Source organism: Fukomys damarensis, unplaced genomic scaffold, assembly GCF_012274545.1.
Source record: "Fukomys damarensis isolate Sample0158 unplaced genomic scaffold, DMR_v1.0_HiC HiC_scaffold_23, whole genome shotgun sequence".
NCBI classification, from domain to species: Eukaryota; Metazoa; Chordata; class Mammalia; order Rodentia; family Bathyergidae; genus Fukomys; species Fukomys damarensis.
In genome coordinates, this window is record NW_022900935.1 from 50,030,804 (window position 1) to 50,048,676 (window position 17,873).

At 43.0% G+C, this 17,873-nt stretch overlaps 1 protein-coding gene across 1 annotated transcript in view; it reads right to left on the reverse strand.

The window, feature by feature from the left end:
• Ern1 (endoplasmic reticulum to nucleus signaling 1) overlaps positions 1–17,848 on the reverse strand; it is a 70,536-nt gene extending 52,688 nt beyond the window's left edge. The window contains exons 1-2 of the mRNA XM_010616761.2: positions 17,790–17,848; positions 2,731–2,851 (exon numbers count right to left, since the gene is read on the reverse strand). Coding sequence (XP_010615063.1) covers positions 2,731–2,851; positions 17,790–17,837 — 169 coding nt within the window. The 5' untranslated portion in view covers positions 17,838–17,848. The remainder of the gene's footprint in view (positions 1–2,730; positions 2,852–17,789) is intronic.
• Positions 17,849–17,873: the final 25 nt, after the last annotated feature.

A 17,873-nucleotide genomic window follows, 5' to 3' on the forward strand; every position in this document is an offset into this window, starting at 1 on the left:
TTTTTTTTTTTTTTTTGAGGGGAGTACCGGGAATCAAACTCAGGACCACTTCAACTAAATCCCTGGCCCTAGAATACCAATTTTGAAATCAAATTGCCAGGGCCGGGGACTTAGCTCAGTGGTGCTGCCACCTGCCTAGCAAGCACAAGGTCCTGAGTTCGATCTCCAGTAGAAAAAAAAAAAAAATTCAAATTGACAACTTATAATCAATACATTTCTCCTTATCTCTCTTTCTCACCCTTTCTTTCACAGCTTAATTTTTTTTTTCTTGAGACAAGGTCTCATTATGTAGTTCAGGCTGGCCTTGAACTCATGGCAGTTCTCCTGCCTCAGCCTCCTGAGTGTTGAGATTACAGGCGTGCGCCACGACATTTGGCTTGTTTTTTAAATTTTTAGACAGGAATTCACTAAAATGTCCTGCTTGGGACATGTGATTCTTCTGCCTGTGCACTGCCTCGCCCAACTTGCCATCACTAATCTTTGTATAGAAATATAAATTGAAGCTAATTGATTCATTCAGGGCTGAATTATCAATTAACTTTTAAAAGCCAGTTTAGCTGGGGATTTAGCTCAGCGGTTTGATGGCCTGCCTTGCAAGCACAAGGACCCGAGTTCAATCCCCGGTACAAAAAAAATAATAATAATAAAAAGCCAGTTTATTCTTAGCAAAGCAGTAAAATCTAGAACATAATGACTATTACTTGAAGTTATTAGGCCTTAATCAGATTTTCTAATTTCTCCTTTAAGTGTGGTGACTCCTCCTCCCTGCTTCTCCCTATTAAGTCAGTGGATTCTGCTCCTTCTAACTTTGGCACACCTCTCACCCTTCCCACCAGCTCCCGTCACCCCTTTTCAGGTCACCTTCCTGTCTGTCATTCCCCTCAACACACACACACACACACACACACACACACTCCAAAGAAAGCACTGGTTGAGTCACTCACCTACTCTGGCACATGAATGGTTCTCGGCTTCCTACTCAATGAGTAAGGCTTCATCTACCCTGTGGCCCTCCCACTGTCTCATGCCAAAGCATCTTCAAGCTCCTTTCTTTCACAGAATGGAATGACCCTGTACCTGAAACCTGCAGCCTCCCCTGCTCTTTTCCAGACCTCCCTTGTGACTGAACCTGGACTCACCCTCCTTAGCTCACCTCCGACACAGCGCAGCCTCTCCCGCCCCTGCATGGATGCGGGCTCACAGCATATCACCAGTACCTCTCCGGAGTGGTTACGGAGCCTGCTCTGCTCTGAGGATCTGTATACTTGTGTTTTCTCCCCACCAGACCACAGACACCTTGGAGACAAGGTCTCCCTATTTCTTCTTTGTATCCCACATAGTATCTTTCCCTGTCTAGATTCTCTGAATACACATTAAATGGAAGAGAAAGAAAGAAAAAAAAAAAAAAGACAAATTCTTTTAGCTCTAAATTAAGAGGAGAGGACAAACCGGTTTGTATGACCAAGTAACAGACCAGACTGGACACAGCTGGGTATAGCCAAGGCTACGTGAAGACCCAGAGAAGATCAACTTAAAACTAGATGTGCAGGGAAAAGCAGAACAGAATGAAGTAGCTCACAGCAAACACGGCCTGACTAGGAACACTGAAAGTGAGGGCTAGGTCCTAAAACTCAATAGCCAAAATGTTTCTCAATCCAAGAGAGACTTGTTGATTCTCATCTTTGCACAAAACAGGAAACTCTGAAATTTAAAGGATTCTGCTTTCTCTTTAAAATACTGAATGGTTTAAGCATGAAAGACAATACAGATGATGTTCTGAGAGCCTGCAGGGTAAACCTTCCTACTGAGAAGGCCAGCCATCTGACAGCTTGACTTCTTGTCGGTCCAAGCAGGCCCCAGGCACGATGCCTACAGGGTCCTGGCTGTTCTCACCTATGGATGGGAACCAGGTTTGTTGTCGAAGTGACAAAATGAAGTGTGACTAATATTTTTCCATTAGAGTACTGTTTGGGAATGCTTTCTTAACAAAGGAAAACTACTTTCTGTGTTCATAAAAATAAATGAGCCGCAGAGCAGTTACAAAAGAGAACATGCAGGTCAGACCCGAACTTGGATCTAATGAGAATTATTACTGACACCATAATAGAAATGACACTGAAAGTCCCAAATCCTGAGATGTATGGCTTTATCGCATAAGATTATTTTGAAAATCAAATACAATTAATTTCCCAGACCAGGGCTTCCCTCTGCAACTGCTACAAGGAAAAAAGATGAGAAGATGGACATGTGCGAAATTAAATGAGAAACAAGCTCAGTGTTTTACTCCCCTCAACATAATAACGCAATAAAGTGGTTAACCTGGATGGGTGTCAAATTTTACAGCCCTCTATTAAAACAAATGAGTAATTTGAGGAATTAAGAAGGCATCTTCTTGTAATTACCATTACAAGATTCTAATCAAGAGAACTTAAATCTAATGTGGCAAGTCTTCATGAAGACTAACCAGTACAAGGTATTCATAGAGAAATCCAGAGCTATTTAAACATGAACTCTGGACAGAAAGAAGCAACGGCTCTTCAACTGATGTTCTTAGTGGCCACCACAATTCAGGCTGCAGACACACACTCTGAGTAGAATTCCTCTCCCTTTCTTTATTCCATTCTCCCCTCCTATTAAATGACATGTAACCATTTTTCTTTCTCTGGAATATGTTTACTTGGAAGCATCCAGACAAATGCCCACACCACCTAAGGCCCAAATCCAAATTACCTTCTTTTAAAGTCCATTTGATTGAACCTGTCCTCTTGCTGACAGCATGCAAACTTCCATCCAAGGTTGACACAAACAGCAAGGTTTCAGGCAGTGTCACTGTGCTGGTACTTGCAAAAATCTGCAATGGGACATATGAGTCTGACGTCAAAACGCTTTTCTACTTTGGACATGAACAACCACGGCCAGTGATCCCCAAAGTAATCCTGCATAAACGCCCCCTGACAGATGAAGAAACAGTGTGGAGGGATCTATAGTCTCACCGAAGGCATGTGTCTGGACAGCAGCTGAGTCAGGACTAGGACCAGGCCCTCTTATTCTGTCTAAGCAGTGATCCTATCTGCGGACAGGGAGGCCCACAACAAGGAGGGGGTACTGAAACAATCCATGCACAGCTTCCACTGACACCAAGGGTTACATTCTCAGTCTCCTGACTTCCTTCTTGCAGGTCTAATTTAATCTCTAAAACCTACTCATCTCACAAGACTCCATGATTTAAAAAAAAAGGACGCTAACACCCACCCCTCTATATACAAATGAAAATTGTATAATTTAAATTAAAACACTTTTTTGTTCAAATTACAAAAAAAACATTTTATGAAAATAGCCAAAGACTATAAAATTATCTTTCTCTTTCATTGCTGGTTGCATTCAAAATTATACATTACTAACTGGTACAGAATGCCTACAATTCCGGCTTCTCAGGAAGCTGAGGCAGGAAGGTCACTAGTTCAAAAGGGCTGTGGATATAACTCAGGGCTCCTAGGGTTCAATCTCCTGTACTTTTTTAAAAAAAATGCTTATACTTTTAGATCCTGTAATTCCCTTTCTATCCCCTAGAGAAATAATCCCAGATACAGAAACGGCTCTGGGAAATAATACTTATTCCATCCTGTTTAAAAACAACCCAGAAAGAACCAATTCCCAATAATAGCCAAAAGGTTAAAATCAGTTAAGATACTGTGCTTGATGAAATATTACATACACATTGATGCAGAACTTAGAAAAATCTGCAATAAAGAAAAATGCTTATATACATTATCTGGTGAAAATACAGAATTTTAAACTTTGGATTGTAGAATTATGGCTGCTATGCACCATAGTTAAGGTTATGCTGGACAGATTTTTGTCTGCCTGTCTTCTGGCGCTGCCCTCATCCTCACATGGTTTCCTCACATGGAACAGCAGTGTGCACAGCTGGTAAGGTTTCCTAGCTAAGCCTTCTCTATTGAGATAGAGCCTATTCAGCAAAGCCACCCTCTAAGATTTTCTCTTCCCCTGCCACCATACTGTCCAGCAAATGAGCTCGCTCTTGTGTGGGGCCTTAGATTAGACGCAGGTCAATACAGTCAGCTTTTACTGCAACAGTTTGAATTTAGGTATAAATACTATTTTTAAAATATAGAAGCATGGCTGGCTTTTAATATCAAACACAAAAAGATTGTGGGGGGTTACTTGTGCACGGGAGCCTGACCCCAGAATGAATGGTCACTCTTGTAAAGAAGCAGGATGAAGCCAGTTAGACCCTTAAAAGGGAAGGCCCCGTGGCTCTCTCCAGGGCAGCCTGAGGGGGCTGGTGCCTGCATTCTTTTTCCATAGGACCCCCACCAGAAGGAGGGGGGTGTTAATGCCACTGCCAGAACCCTGCTCATCCCTCCCTTGGTAGTAAGATCTGCAGGGGGAGAAGTTCAGCCCTTAGCTCTGCCTCGTGGCCAGGCCCACTCACCAGAAGGGGAGAGACAGAAAACTTGACCAAAGCCTGCTGGGCCAATTCTCTGTGTAAGCCTGGAGCCTGATGAGGAAGAGTCTGCTTTTCATTTTACCAGTGATTAGCAAACTAGTCTCAGAGAAGGAACCAGAGAACAGACCCCTCAAGGGTGGTGCCTGGCCTATGTGAGGATCCAAAAGTCACCATCTGGGAAATCATTAAAATCATTTTAGCCCACAAGCTCCACGATGATAAGTCACATCTAGACCTGCTCGCCTGGCCCTAAGATAAGATCACCGGAGCTGCAGTGGGAAACAGCTATGTCCCATAGAGGGATGAGTTTGCTGCTTGCGATGAGATGGCTGGATGTTAAGGTAAGCAGCTCGGAGGCTGAATAAATGAGAACAGTAGATGTATGCAAACGGGGGGCCCAGGAAGTGGAAAGCCCCTCCACCTGTCAGTTACCACAGGTATAATTATTCTGTTTGACAGCTCTTAGGATCCACACTGGAACTGAACTGGACTCTGGGAGGCTGAAGTAGAAGGAAATAAAACATAGGAGAACAAGCTGAGTAAGAGAAGGACAAAGAGAGACAAGGAAAGGAAGCCTGAGAAGATGTGGAGAGAATAAACTGGCTGCCATTGCTCCTCAAGCCTCTGCACGCCCTTCCCTCTAGCTCAGAGCCCCCTCAGTCCCTAAACTGCCCTCTTGGCTTAAGCTTCTCGGAATCTGGTTTCTGTCTGTCACTTACAACCGAAATGGTTCACACCTCCACACTCATGTTTTTAAATGCAGAGAGAAAAAAGATGAAGATATTGCAAAACTATACTAACAGCTTTTCTCTCTTCTACTTCTCTGAATTTTTAATAACACGATCATGTAATCTGCAAGGAATCCTTCATAAACTAGGACGGAGATGTGTAAGTTAGCAGGTGAGAGAGACGCTGGAATTTACACAAGTCTCAGTGAACACCTGAGTTTGGGTGAAGCGCTTCCCATTCCAGGGCATTAGACAACTCAACCGCCTCTGATCACTAATACTCAGTGAGACAGACAAAAGTTTAGAGACTCAGACATCTTCCAACCAGATTGTGTGCATCCAAGAATTAAAGAATCTGTTGTTACTAAAGCCTACAATGCAACAATAGCAAACTAAGTGCCCCTCCATACATCTTATCAGAGTATTAATATTTAAAACGGTCATGTGATCCCCAGTACCAAAAAATAATAAAATAAAATGGCCATAACTCACTAAAACATTTCAGTCCTACTTCACTGCTAGTATGGAGACGAAAGCCACCTGCTTTGACAAAGCATCCGGCAAACCACAGGAAGAGCAATTGTCTACGGTTGGCTGGTGAATTGAAATAAAATACTAATAACATGACTAATGTAGTCTTCTAGAAATCTCAAAAGCATAAGGGTTAGAAAGAAGTTGAATTTAGCAACTGAGAGCTCTGACAGTTAGTCACAATGTCCGCAGTACCTCCCAGAACCTCTCATAACAGGCCAGTTCTTCTCTTTGAAGGTTCCTGGCTCTTTCAAATCAGGATGCCTGGGAAGCTGCTCTGAACATCTCACAAAGCACATGAATATTACACATTTCCTAGCTTTTCCATCAGGGACTTTTGAAGCAAACACGGCTGCCTTCACATACAGCTGCTGTAACTGACGTGAATCAAATATGCTTCTCGATGACTTTTATGATACGGAGCACAGCGAAGAACCATTTGTTCCTGAACATCAAAAAACACTGCTTCACAATAATGAATTTGTTCATTATCTTCGTCCAGTCATTTCAGTCTTCGGCACTCACTTTTCTCTACAACAGATGAACTAGCAACAGGGCCTCCGGCTACACACATTAGTTTCCAGAAAGTATGAAAATGGAAAGAAAAAGCCAATCCTACAGATCTGCTCCATGCTGACTATCTAAAATGTGACTCATGCTCAAAACTACTGGAGTCTCTACTGACAAGTGGATAAAGAAGATGTGGGTTTTTATACAACGGAGTACTACTCTCCCATAAAGAAGGATGAGCTTCAGACATTTATAGCTGAATGGATGGACCTTGAGACCATACTCTGAAGTGAAATAAGTCGGACGCGTTTTAATACTGAATTGTTTCTCTGGTGTGAGAAACCTGAGTTCCCAGGTTAACTGATTACCTAATAACAAAGGTCAGAAGGAACAAGGTTAATGAAACTAGCACACACCTTTCATCTCTAAGGCAGTAGGACAAAGCGGTACCATGCACACAAATCCCTCACACAGGTTGTTTTGGTTTGATTTTGAGATAGGATCTCAGTGTGTAGTTCAGGCTGGCCTTGAACTCATGGCAATCTACCTGCCTCAGCCTCCTGAGTGCTGGGATTACACATGTACACCACCACACCCGACCCTCTCACAGTTTTGCAGAGTGATCCACACTTACTTACTTTCTTTCTTTCTTTCTTTCTTTCTTTCTTTCTTTCTTTCTTTCTTTTCTTTTCTTTCAAGTAGGAAAAATCCGCCAGGTGTGGTGGCACGCACCTGTAATCCCAGCACTCGGGAGGCTGAGGCAGGAGGATTGCTGTGAGATTTCTTTCTTTCTTTCTTTCTTTCTTTCTTTTCTTTCAAGTAGGAAAAATCCGCCGGGTGTGGTGGCACGCACCTGTAATCCCAGCACTCGGGAGGCTGAGGCAGGAGGATTGCTGTGAGTTCGAGACCAGCCTGGGCTACATAGTGAGTTCCAGGTCAGTCTCAACTACACAGTGAGACCCTGTCTCAAAAAAAACGAAAAAAAGGACTGGGGATTTAGCTCAGTGGTTTCGTCACTTGCCTTGCAAGCTCAATGGGGGCCCAAGTTCGATCCCCAGTACCAAAAAAAAAAAGAGTAGGAAAAATTTATTCAGGGAAAGAAAGCTTCTGGCTAAGAGAAATAGAAGGGGGACCAGAAAGTGGGTTGCCCCGATCTACACTTTATGAGCACTATAATCTCTGTTCCACCTACAAAACCCTCTCAAAAAAACGTCACACAGAATAACCACTATCGTGAACAAGAGAGCCCTAAACTTCTCAGGTGGCATGCAAACTGACCAAGTCCAATGTCTCTAAAAGTTAAATTCATATGGCAACAATAATGCTACTTTAGTAAGATAAATGAAGAGTTAAGAATTGTGTCTATGATTCTTCTCCCCTTCCCATTTCCACCCCACAGACTATAGTATTTTTTTTTCCTAGTTTTTTGAGATGAGGTCTAAGTACGTAGTTCAGGCTGGCCTAAAAACATGCAGGAATCCTCCTGCCTTAGCCTCCCAAGCGCTGGGATTACAGGCATGCGCCATCATGCCCAGCTCAGACTATAGTATTTATAATATTAGAATACAATAATCTGATTCATAACATTTTCTTTTCTTTTAGGGCATCAATTTTGAGGGTTTGTTCAGGTTTTTTTTGTGTGTGTGTTGTTGTCTCACTGTTTTAACTAATATTCTTTTATGCTCACCAAATTACTGTTACACTGTATAACCTTAACTTTTATTTTATTTCAGATTAAGAAATTTTATTCAAAGCCGGGCGTGGTGGCACATGCCTGTAATCCCAGCACTTGGGAGGCTGAGGCAGGAGGATTGCTCTGAGTTCGAGACCAGCCTCGGCTACATAGTGAGTTAGTTGCAGGTCAGTCTCAACAATCTAGTGAGACCCTGTCTCAAAAAAAAAGAAAAGAAATTTTATTCAAGGTTAAAAAAAACGTTCCTTCGGGCCGGGAATTTAGCTCAGTGGTTCTGCTGCCTGCCTCACAAGCACAAGGACCGAGTTCAATCCTGGGTACCAAAAACAAAACAAAACAAAACAAAAATCACCATCCCTTCAAATTAAAAACATAATAGTTTCCAAAAGAATTCCACTATACAGTAATATGTGTACTTAGACCACTGGACCCCACAGCTTGTCACCAACCAGGCTATATCTTAAAGTGAAGGGGTTCCTGCCAGGGTGCAAATCCACCAAAGGCTGGCACAAGGGGCACAGCAAAGGCAAACTTACTTACGTGTTCATTTCAGCTGGCTAAGGAACACACCTTACAACATTACAGGTAAGACTTGAAACAGGTAGCCACGTGAGGGTAGGGTTCCATAAGGAAGATTTCCAAGGCATTTTGTCTCACTACCCAGTTAGAAGATAGGAAATCTTGAGAGTAATTAAAGCTGCACATCACCAAGTGCAAAATAATACATTTCAAAAAAAATAATACATTTCAAGTGGGTAAGGACGTGCTGAAGAATCAGAGCTTATAATTATTGCCCACAGAAATAATGCTTGGAGATGGGAGGGTGCTCCTCACAGAGAGAGACGTCTATGCCGAAGGACCTAAAAGACGGTGACATGAGGCTGAGTGTACACACGTTAGGACGTGGTGAGGGGATGGTGTCTGATGATTAACAAAGCAACAGACAATGGCGGGCAGACTGGGTTGTTCTGCTGATGCTAACTGGCCATAACTCACAGGATACATCAGCTGATTTTAAGAAATATCAGAAAGACGCTTCCTGGTATGCCAAACAAGATACTAGTCTTTCAGGCATGGTAGTACACACCTGTAATCCCAGCCCCTTGGGAAGCTGAGGCAGGGAGATCTCCATGAGTTCAAGCCCAGGACAGACTACATACTATGTTTAAGGACAGCCTAAACTACAACATGTGCAGTAACGTCAAGCCAGCAGGAAGTACCTGAAAATAGTACAGTAAGTTCTGACTTATGAACATTTGAGTTGCAAATTTTCACAGCTATATTGTATATGAGAACCGGGCATGGTGGTGCATGCCTGTAATCCCAGCACTCAGGAAGCCGAGGCAGGAGGATTGCTGTGAGTTCGAGACCAGCCTGTGCTACATAGTGAGTTCCAGGGCAGTCTCAATTACATAGTGAGACCCTGTCTTAAAAAACCAAAAAACAAACAACAACAACAAAAACCCCAACAACATATATTGTATATGAGTCACTTTGTCTGCTGATGAATAAATCCAACTTACAAACAATTCTCGTAGAATGGAACGTGTTCATAAGCTGGAGACTCACTCTATAACAAAGACGTAGGTAGCCCCTATGTCACCAATTCTATCTGCAATAATATTACCTGCTTCAGACTATGAATTCAAACAACACCTGGCTACTGGTGGTTCTGGTCACTTTATAAAAGTGTGCAGCACAGTACCACCATTCTAATGTCATTCGGTCACACAGGCAGACACTGTGCCAAATGAGGGCCAAAAAAACGACCGAGAATTCACCAAGGCAGCACCAAACTGAAATTGGCACTCTTAGACCCATTACATGCTGCTCTCACGATGGTAAAGAAAACTCACACAGCCCACAGGAGGAAAATCCTCACCCTGACCAGGACCGTGGGCTAAACTCTCAGTGACCAAAAGCCTGCCTTTAAGTATTTTTTGTGCATGTGTTTGTGCTACTGGGCTTTGAACACAGAGCTTCACATATGCGAGGCAAATGCTCTACCACTGAGCTACATCCCAAACCCTTTTAATTTTTATTTTAAGATGGAGTCTTGCTAAGTTGTCCTTGAACTTGTGATTCTCCTGTCTCAGTCTCTCAAGTAGCTGGGACTGCAGGCATGTGCCACTGTGCCCAGATAAAAAGCATCTTAAGTAACAGCCCAATTAAACTAAAAAAGATTTTTATTCCAATAAAATTCTGATCCAACCCCCACCTCATTTATACATCTGATCCAACTGCAAAATATTCATACAAATATGGAGACTTCCATAAAATTACACGTATGCAATGACATTGAAATCTGACTGTTTTTGTCTCCGGAATACTGAATTGGAATGAAGATTTAAGGACAGAATTAGAATACTGGTGATAGTAAGACTTTCATAGTTTAATTGTGTCTAGTTTTATGGATTGAAGACTAGCCTAAATTGTTCCAAACTCTGTTCTACTTCATTTACCTATGTGCAGGTCAACAATAATCCATCAAGCGTACAGTTCCTTCTCCCCAGCCTATCAGTTAACGTTTCCTGATAATGCATCAATAAAAGTAACCATGAAATTTGCTTTGGAGGGGAGTCAAGTATCTAGTTGCAGTAAAGGGCAAGGCCTAACTGAACGGTGCCATGCGGTTTCCAAACTAGGTTGCTGAGAGTTAAATACTACTGTGGCAATTCTGGGGTATGGTGTAATTTAACCACCACCCAGGACAGTTAGAATTCTTCAGTTCAGGCTATTCCTCCTCTTTAATGATCTGACAAAAGATACTTCATAAGCCCGCTTTATTCCTGAGCACAAAGGCATGCTAATTTCATAAGAGGTGAATGTATTTCCCCAAAAACTGGTTTTGGCCCTAGGCTAAAAGTCTATTCATCAGTTCTACTTCTGTTTATCTTCATGGACTCTCTGCCACCATGGGAGGAAGAAATACAGCTGGACATGAAAGGTACTCTGAGAAGCCCTTTACCACACCATAGTCAAGAATAAGCCCTGGCTGAATGTGGTGGTGCACACCTGTAATTCCAGCAATCGAGAGGTTGAGGCAGAAGGACCTCTGTGAGTTCAAGGCCAGCCTGGGCTACACAGAGAGTTCAAGGCCAGTTTGAACTGCTTTTGAGATAAAACTCTATCTCAGGGAAAAACAAAATAAAACAAACAAACAAAAAAGCCCTAGGGTGGTATCAAGTCTCTACGGGATCCTTGGGGAGATGGTCAAATCCTGCATATTCTAGCTATGAAAACTAAAATCCAAGATGAGGCTGAGCTTCAGAATGCAGATACTGCCAATATTTTGTTGTTGTTTTTTTTGTTTTTGGTACCAGGGATTGAACGTGGGTCCTTGCACTTGCAAGGCAGGCCAACGAACCACTGAGCTAAAATCCCGGCCCAACTACCAATATTTTTTGTTGTCTTTGCTAATGGGAAATAGCCACAATTTAGATTTAGTGACAATTAAACCAGGCATGGGAGCCCACACCTATAATCCCAGCATTCTGGGAGGCTGAGGCAGAAGTGATGGCAAGTTCAAATCCTGCCTAGGCAACTTACTGAGCCCCTGTCTCAAAATAAAAAATATATAAAGGGCTGGGATGTAGCTCAGTGTGAAGGCCCTGGGTACAATCCACAGGACCAAAAACAAAACAAAACAAACAAAAAACAAAATCTAGCGACAATCAAAAAAACTATTAGTCTCATTCATCTTCATGGGGAAATAAACTAACCTAAGAAAGGTCTGACTTCAACTGTTCACCAGCCTTACAAAAAGCCAAACTTCATCCACTCGAGTGTGAAGGGTTGTTTTTTTTTTTTGGTACTGGGGATCAAACTCGGTACCCCGCACTTGCAAGGCAGGCAAGGGAATCACTGAGCTAAACTCCAGCCCCTACATCCATTTGAGTATGGATACTCATGTGTAGTTCCATCTATTGTGAAGATATCCTTATATGGAAACCCCAAAAGAAAAGAAAATAAGTCTCAGCCCAGCATGGTGGCTCACGCCTGTAATCCCAGTACTCGGGAGGCTGAGGCAGGAGGATCACTGTGAGGTTGAGACCAGCCTGGGCTACATAGTGAGTTCCAGGTCAGTCTCAACTACATAGTGAGACCCTGTCTCAAAAAAAAAAGAAAAGAAAAAGAAATCTCAGAAATACAAAACTTTTCAGTCCCGATAACAGCAACTAATCTGAAACTGTTGGTTTTGCTCTTTAGGTTAGAGATTTCTTTAGGAAGAGAAGAAGGGGTAAGTGGACAGGGAAAGCACCAAGTAGAAAATGGATTAAGTACTCTAGTTAAATTAAAATTATCTACAAACAACTGTATTTATGACATAATTGCCATCTACACTTACCAGATGTTGCTGAGTTTTACAATAAAAATTAAACATGAAATATAGCTCTGGAAGGCCAGGGATTTAGCTCAGTAGCACCTCACCTGCCTCGCAAGCACCAGGTACTGAGTTTGATCCCAGTACCAAAAAAAAAAAAAAAAAAAAAAAAAAAATACAGCTCTGGCTGAGATAGCTGCCCAGACTGACTCCCCAGTCAGAACCCTCGCTGTCTGAAGCACCCCAGAGGATTACCCACTTCACTAACCGAGTCCACCACGCCACCCTCCTCTCTCCAATTAGCCAAATAGTCATTTAAACCCATGTGGCTCCACACAACACAGATCAAACAGCAGGGACCGTTTACTGCTCTTGGGATGTGTAATTTTCAAGATGAAAAAGGCTGGAGAGAGTACCTTACCCAACCCTTTCATTTCACAGCGGAGAAAATCAAGGCCCAGAGAGGTGAAGCGACTTGTCCAAGGCACCACAGGCAGCTAACCATAGACACAGGGCTGGTTCCAGGTCTCTCCCTCCCACTCTGGTCCTGTGCTCGTCTCACCTCACTGTAATTTCACCACTTTAAATCACGGTTCTCTGAGAGCCATAAGCTTAAATTATTTCAGGCCTGGCGCTTCCCTTTGAATCCTGCTGGAATAGATGAGGATCAGCCCTCTGCTCTGATATGAGGGTTGCACCTTGTGAATGAGACCAAAATGTAATTTGCAGATTCTCTAAGCTCACCCAATACACCAAACAGCACTGCAAAGTATACAGGGTAGGGTCTTTCAAGATGCTCTGGATGAACACTACTGGGATCTGATCAGAATAACACTACAAAAAGGCAAAAATGTTAACCGCCATAAAAGTTCCCACCACACAAATGCTCCCAGCCCAGATTTTGAATATTTATTTTAACTGACATATAAAAATTGCATGTACTTACAGGATAAGTTCTGCACTGAGGAGTGGCTAAATCAAACTAACAAATCTATTACCTACATACATATTTTTCTGTATGGTGAAAACATTTAAAATTTGTTCTTGTGGCTATTTTCAAGTATACAATACATTGTTACTAACTAAAATCACCAGGTTGTACAATGCAGCTCCCCAACAACCAATGGTCTAAAAAAAATTGCTCTTGGGCCAGGGATTTAACTCAGTGGTTCTGTTTTGGTTTTGTTGTTGTTGTTGTTGTTTGTTTGTTTGAGACAGGGTCTCACTGTGTAGTTGAGACTGACCTGCAACTCACTAGGTAGCCCAGGCTGGTCTCGAACTCACAGTGATCCTCCTACCTCAGCCTCCCGAATGCTGGGATTACAGGCGTGCGCCATCATGCCTGGTTAGCTCAGTGGTTCTGCCACCTGCCTTGCAGGCGCAAGGTCCCAAGTTCAATCCCCCATATACCAAAAACAAAAACAAAATAAAAAGATACTCTTTCATGAAGGATGATGATGATGCAGCCACTGCCAACTGCTGTGATGAAGCCAGTCACTCTTTTAACGTCAGTGCCAAGGAAACACACATTGCTGATTAGCATGACACAAGTCCTTTGAACAGGAGGGACCATTTTAATGACCAAGTATCAGCTGAGGAGCCTCATGAAGTAAGGGATGATTAGTTCAAGCTGATCTTGAACTCACTAGTGGCCCAAACTGGCCTTGAATTTGCAGTGATTCTCCTGTCTCAGCCTTCCAAGTTCATGTGCCACCATGCCCAGCTATTTCTACTTTCTAAACTAATCTAAGAGGTAATCTTTTTGCAATTCTCACGTACTTGGACAGATACAGGAAAGCATACAAAATTACTTGGAAGACTGTATTGGTACAACCAAACCTAGAGTTGTGGCTTGCAAATGGAGGGTTCTGAGAAGGAGATGCAAACCAAGGGGGACTGGCCAACTCTGCACCCACCACAGCTCTCTGCAGCAGGAAACAGAAGCAGGACAGAATTACCAGTGATGCCGAGGGATTTAGCTCAGTGGCACCATGCTTGCCTCTCAAACACAAGGTCCTGAGTCTGATCCCTGGTACCAGAAAAAAAAAAAGGAAAGAGAGAGAGAATTACCAGTGATGAGATATCAAGCCTTCAGGTCCAAGGAAGAACATCAAAGAACAGAACCCACTCCTGAAAAAGGAAAAATGGCTAACCAGGGCCAGGATAGGCAAGAGACATGTTTTTATAGACATACTCTGCTGTCAACCACTTGTATCTCCCCAGGAACCTCTCCTCTTAATGTCACCATCCGGTCAGGCTCCGTGTACTCTGGAGGTCATCCAATCTCACTGCCAATTTCTCTGGGTCCACAGAGCAGATTACACATGCATTTGGACCATGGCTAAGCTTCCAAAACTTGGTTTTATCTTTCGAAAACTAAGGAACAGCAACAACTCTCTAAATGTTAAGGGCACAAAATAAATACAGTTCTAAGAATTTCAAAAGCAAGCGTTATATAAATAGTAAGGATCATTTAAGAAAAGAAATTGGTGGTAGCCAAGGATATCATCAAAAAGTAAACAAAACTCAAAAACCTGATTATCCATTCTGTCTCAACTCTCCATTGCTTCCCAACCCTGATCCTCCCTTCCCTGTCCACTATAGTGTACTCAGCTCTGGAGTGAGAGCAGGTACTGTGCAGCTAGAAAATAGTACAACAGCTGGTGCTGGCAAAGACAAGCTGGAATGATTAAGGAACAGTTTAAATATGTTTGGCTTCCAGTATTTAAGAACAAAGAAGAGAGGCTAGGCACGGAGGCGTATGCCTGTAATGCCAGCACTTGTGAGACTGATGCAGAAGAATCCGAGGCCAGGCCAGCTTGGGCTGTATAGGGAGATCCTGTCTCAAAAAAGAAAGAAAAGGGGCCAGGGATTTAGCTCAGTGGTGCTGTCACCTGCCTCACAAGTGCAAGGTCCTGAGTTTGATCGCTGGTACCAAAAAAAAAAAAAAAAGAAAAAAGAAGAGAAGAAAGAGGAGTATATAATTGCTGAAAAGATTTTCATCAAAATGTTACCACATTTTAAATTCTGGGATTGTATTTCAATCATCTAGAAACTTATGTAGTACATCAATTTCTGATGATACTGAAAAATTCAACAAATACTGGTTAAGTCCAATGTGGTGACTAGGAAGTAAGACATGGTTGTTAAAGGCCTGCTTCTGGGGCCAGACCACCTTGGGCAGTCACTAACCAATATGTGCCTTGTTTTTCTCATCCATGAAATGGGGATAATAATAAAATCTACTTAAAGGGCTGTTGGGCAATTTTAACAAGTCAATATATGAAAAGTGGACCACGGACTTAGCTCAGTGACACCACATCTGCCTCACAAGCGCCAGGTCCTGGTACAAAAAAAAAAAAGAAAGTATACACACACACACACACACACGAAAAGATCTTATTTATATACAGAATGCCCCAGATCAGTGTCAGTTATTACTATTAATCAAGAACTCCATGGGGCTGGGGATTTAGCTCAGTGGTTTGGTGGCCTGCCTTGCAAGTGCAAGGACCCAAGTTCAATCCCCGGTACCAAAAAAAAAAAAAAGAAAGAACTCCATGAAGATTTCCTGCTTCTGGTGGCTCCTTGGGCTGAGGTCTGAAGCCATGATGAAGATCCTAGGCACGCTGCAAGGGCTCCTCGCACTTTTACAAGCTGACTCATCACGTTCATGCTGATCTGATGGTGAACTTCCACAACGTGGCTCCTGGTCAGAATGAATCAATTGCCTCTGGAGAATAACCTGTGACTCCTGCGCAACGAGCTTACCATGGGCCACTGCTGGTCCGTCTCCATTGTGGAGCCTGATTTCTTTGACTTCATTTATCATCTAACATTCTGTGGCATCAGAGTTCACAAACAATTAAGTACTTTCACTGAAACTTTGATCACATATAATTTGGTACATTTAGATTTTAATGTCCATCTCCCTGTAACATGCTACATTCAAAAACAGTTTCTAGCCGGGCGTGGTGGCGCACGCCTGTAACCCCAGCACTTGGGAGGCTGAGGCAGGAGGACTGCCGTGAGTTTGACGCTAACCTGAACTACATAGTCAGACTTTGTCTCAAATAAAATAAAGAAATAAAGTTTTGCTGGGCATGGTGGTGCACACCTGTAATCCCAGCACTTGGGAGGCTGAGGCAGGATTGCCATGAGTTTGACGCTAGCCGGTGCTACATTGTGAGTTTGAGGCCAGCCTGAACTACACAATGAGACCTTGCCTCAAAAAAAAAAAAAAGTTTTTGCAATTCTTTAAAAAAAAAAGAACTAGCAGACATCATCGTCTAAGCAAGACAAAAGAAATCAGTTCCTGTCCTCATAGAGCTTATCATCTGACAACTAAGGCAGTCAAATAGGCACACAGAGAAGGACAAACTGCCCTGGAGAGAACTATGAGAACTGGAGAAGATAACTTGAACTGATCTTCTGGGCTGGAGGGCAGAAAGGGGTGTACAGAATCGAAGACAACTTTCCTGAAGGAGTAACATTTGAGTTCAGATCTCCAGAGGGAGAGGAAAGGAAGAATTTCCCAGGAGAAGGAAGAGCCCATGCAAAGGTCCTGAGACAGGATACTTTACTGTGTTTGAGGACCTGCAGGGTCAGTGTGGCTGGAGAGAGAAAGAAGAGGGAAGAGTGGGACTAGGAGGGACTAAAGAAGTAGGAAAAACCATAAACTTCTTTACATACTGGACGTCGTTACCTGTATGGCCCACAAAAAGAGCAGGAAGGTGTGCTGTTCAAACACTGCCAAACAGATCCAGAAAGAAAACCCCTCACTCTTCTAAGAAAAGTGCTCAATATACCAACCATAGACACCTGTGTGTATGTAACCCCAGCAGAGGCCCCTAATGTTTTAATTTACACTAACAACAGACTGGTGCTTGGCTGATTTACAGCTGAATACAAGGATAACACACCAAAATTTCTTGAAAAACCCTAAATGTGGCCTTTAGGACAAACACCGGTGCAAAGTCTCTTGCTTTCCAAAGCCCCTCATGTTAAGGTTTCCTCTGGTCAACGAGGGGATTAGAAGGTTTCATCTGAAGGCCAAAATGTTAAATCTGTCTCTCCTCTCCATCTATCTCCCAGATGCAACAACTCCATCATACCTGCAGCCACTCTAGGGCAGGGACAGCAAAGCTACAGCCTGCATGAGGGCTGCAGGGGGCTGTTTGTATCACTGAAAGCTCTGAAAGACGTCTCTCCTCTCCATCTAACCTCCCAGATGCAACAACTCCATCATACCTGCAGCCACTCTAGGGCAGGGACAGCAGCAAAGCTACAGCCTGCATGAGGGCTGCAGGGGGCTGTTTGTATCACTGAAAGCTCTGAAAGGTCCACCACCACTGCTCTGGGGCTAAGTTCCCTGCTTTACTTGTCCGCCTGTTGGCTGACTCTTTGACTCTTACTTGGGAGCTCACTTCTTTTAACCCCACCCCAGGACTCTCTCCTCTATGCTACAAAGTTACAGAAAGAAGGGCCTTATTACACAGAAGGACCTGAAGTTCCAAGACCTATAAAACTTACTTTCAAGGGACCATCTAGCGAGGAACAGTGTAAGACTCCACATTCCATGACTGTGCCTCCTGACACCTGGCTCAGCAACAACTC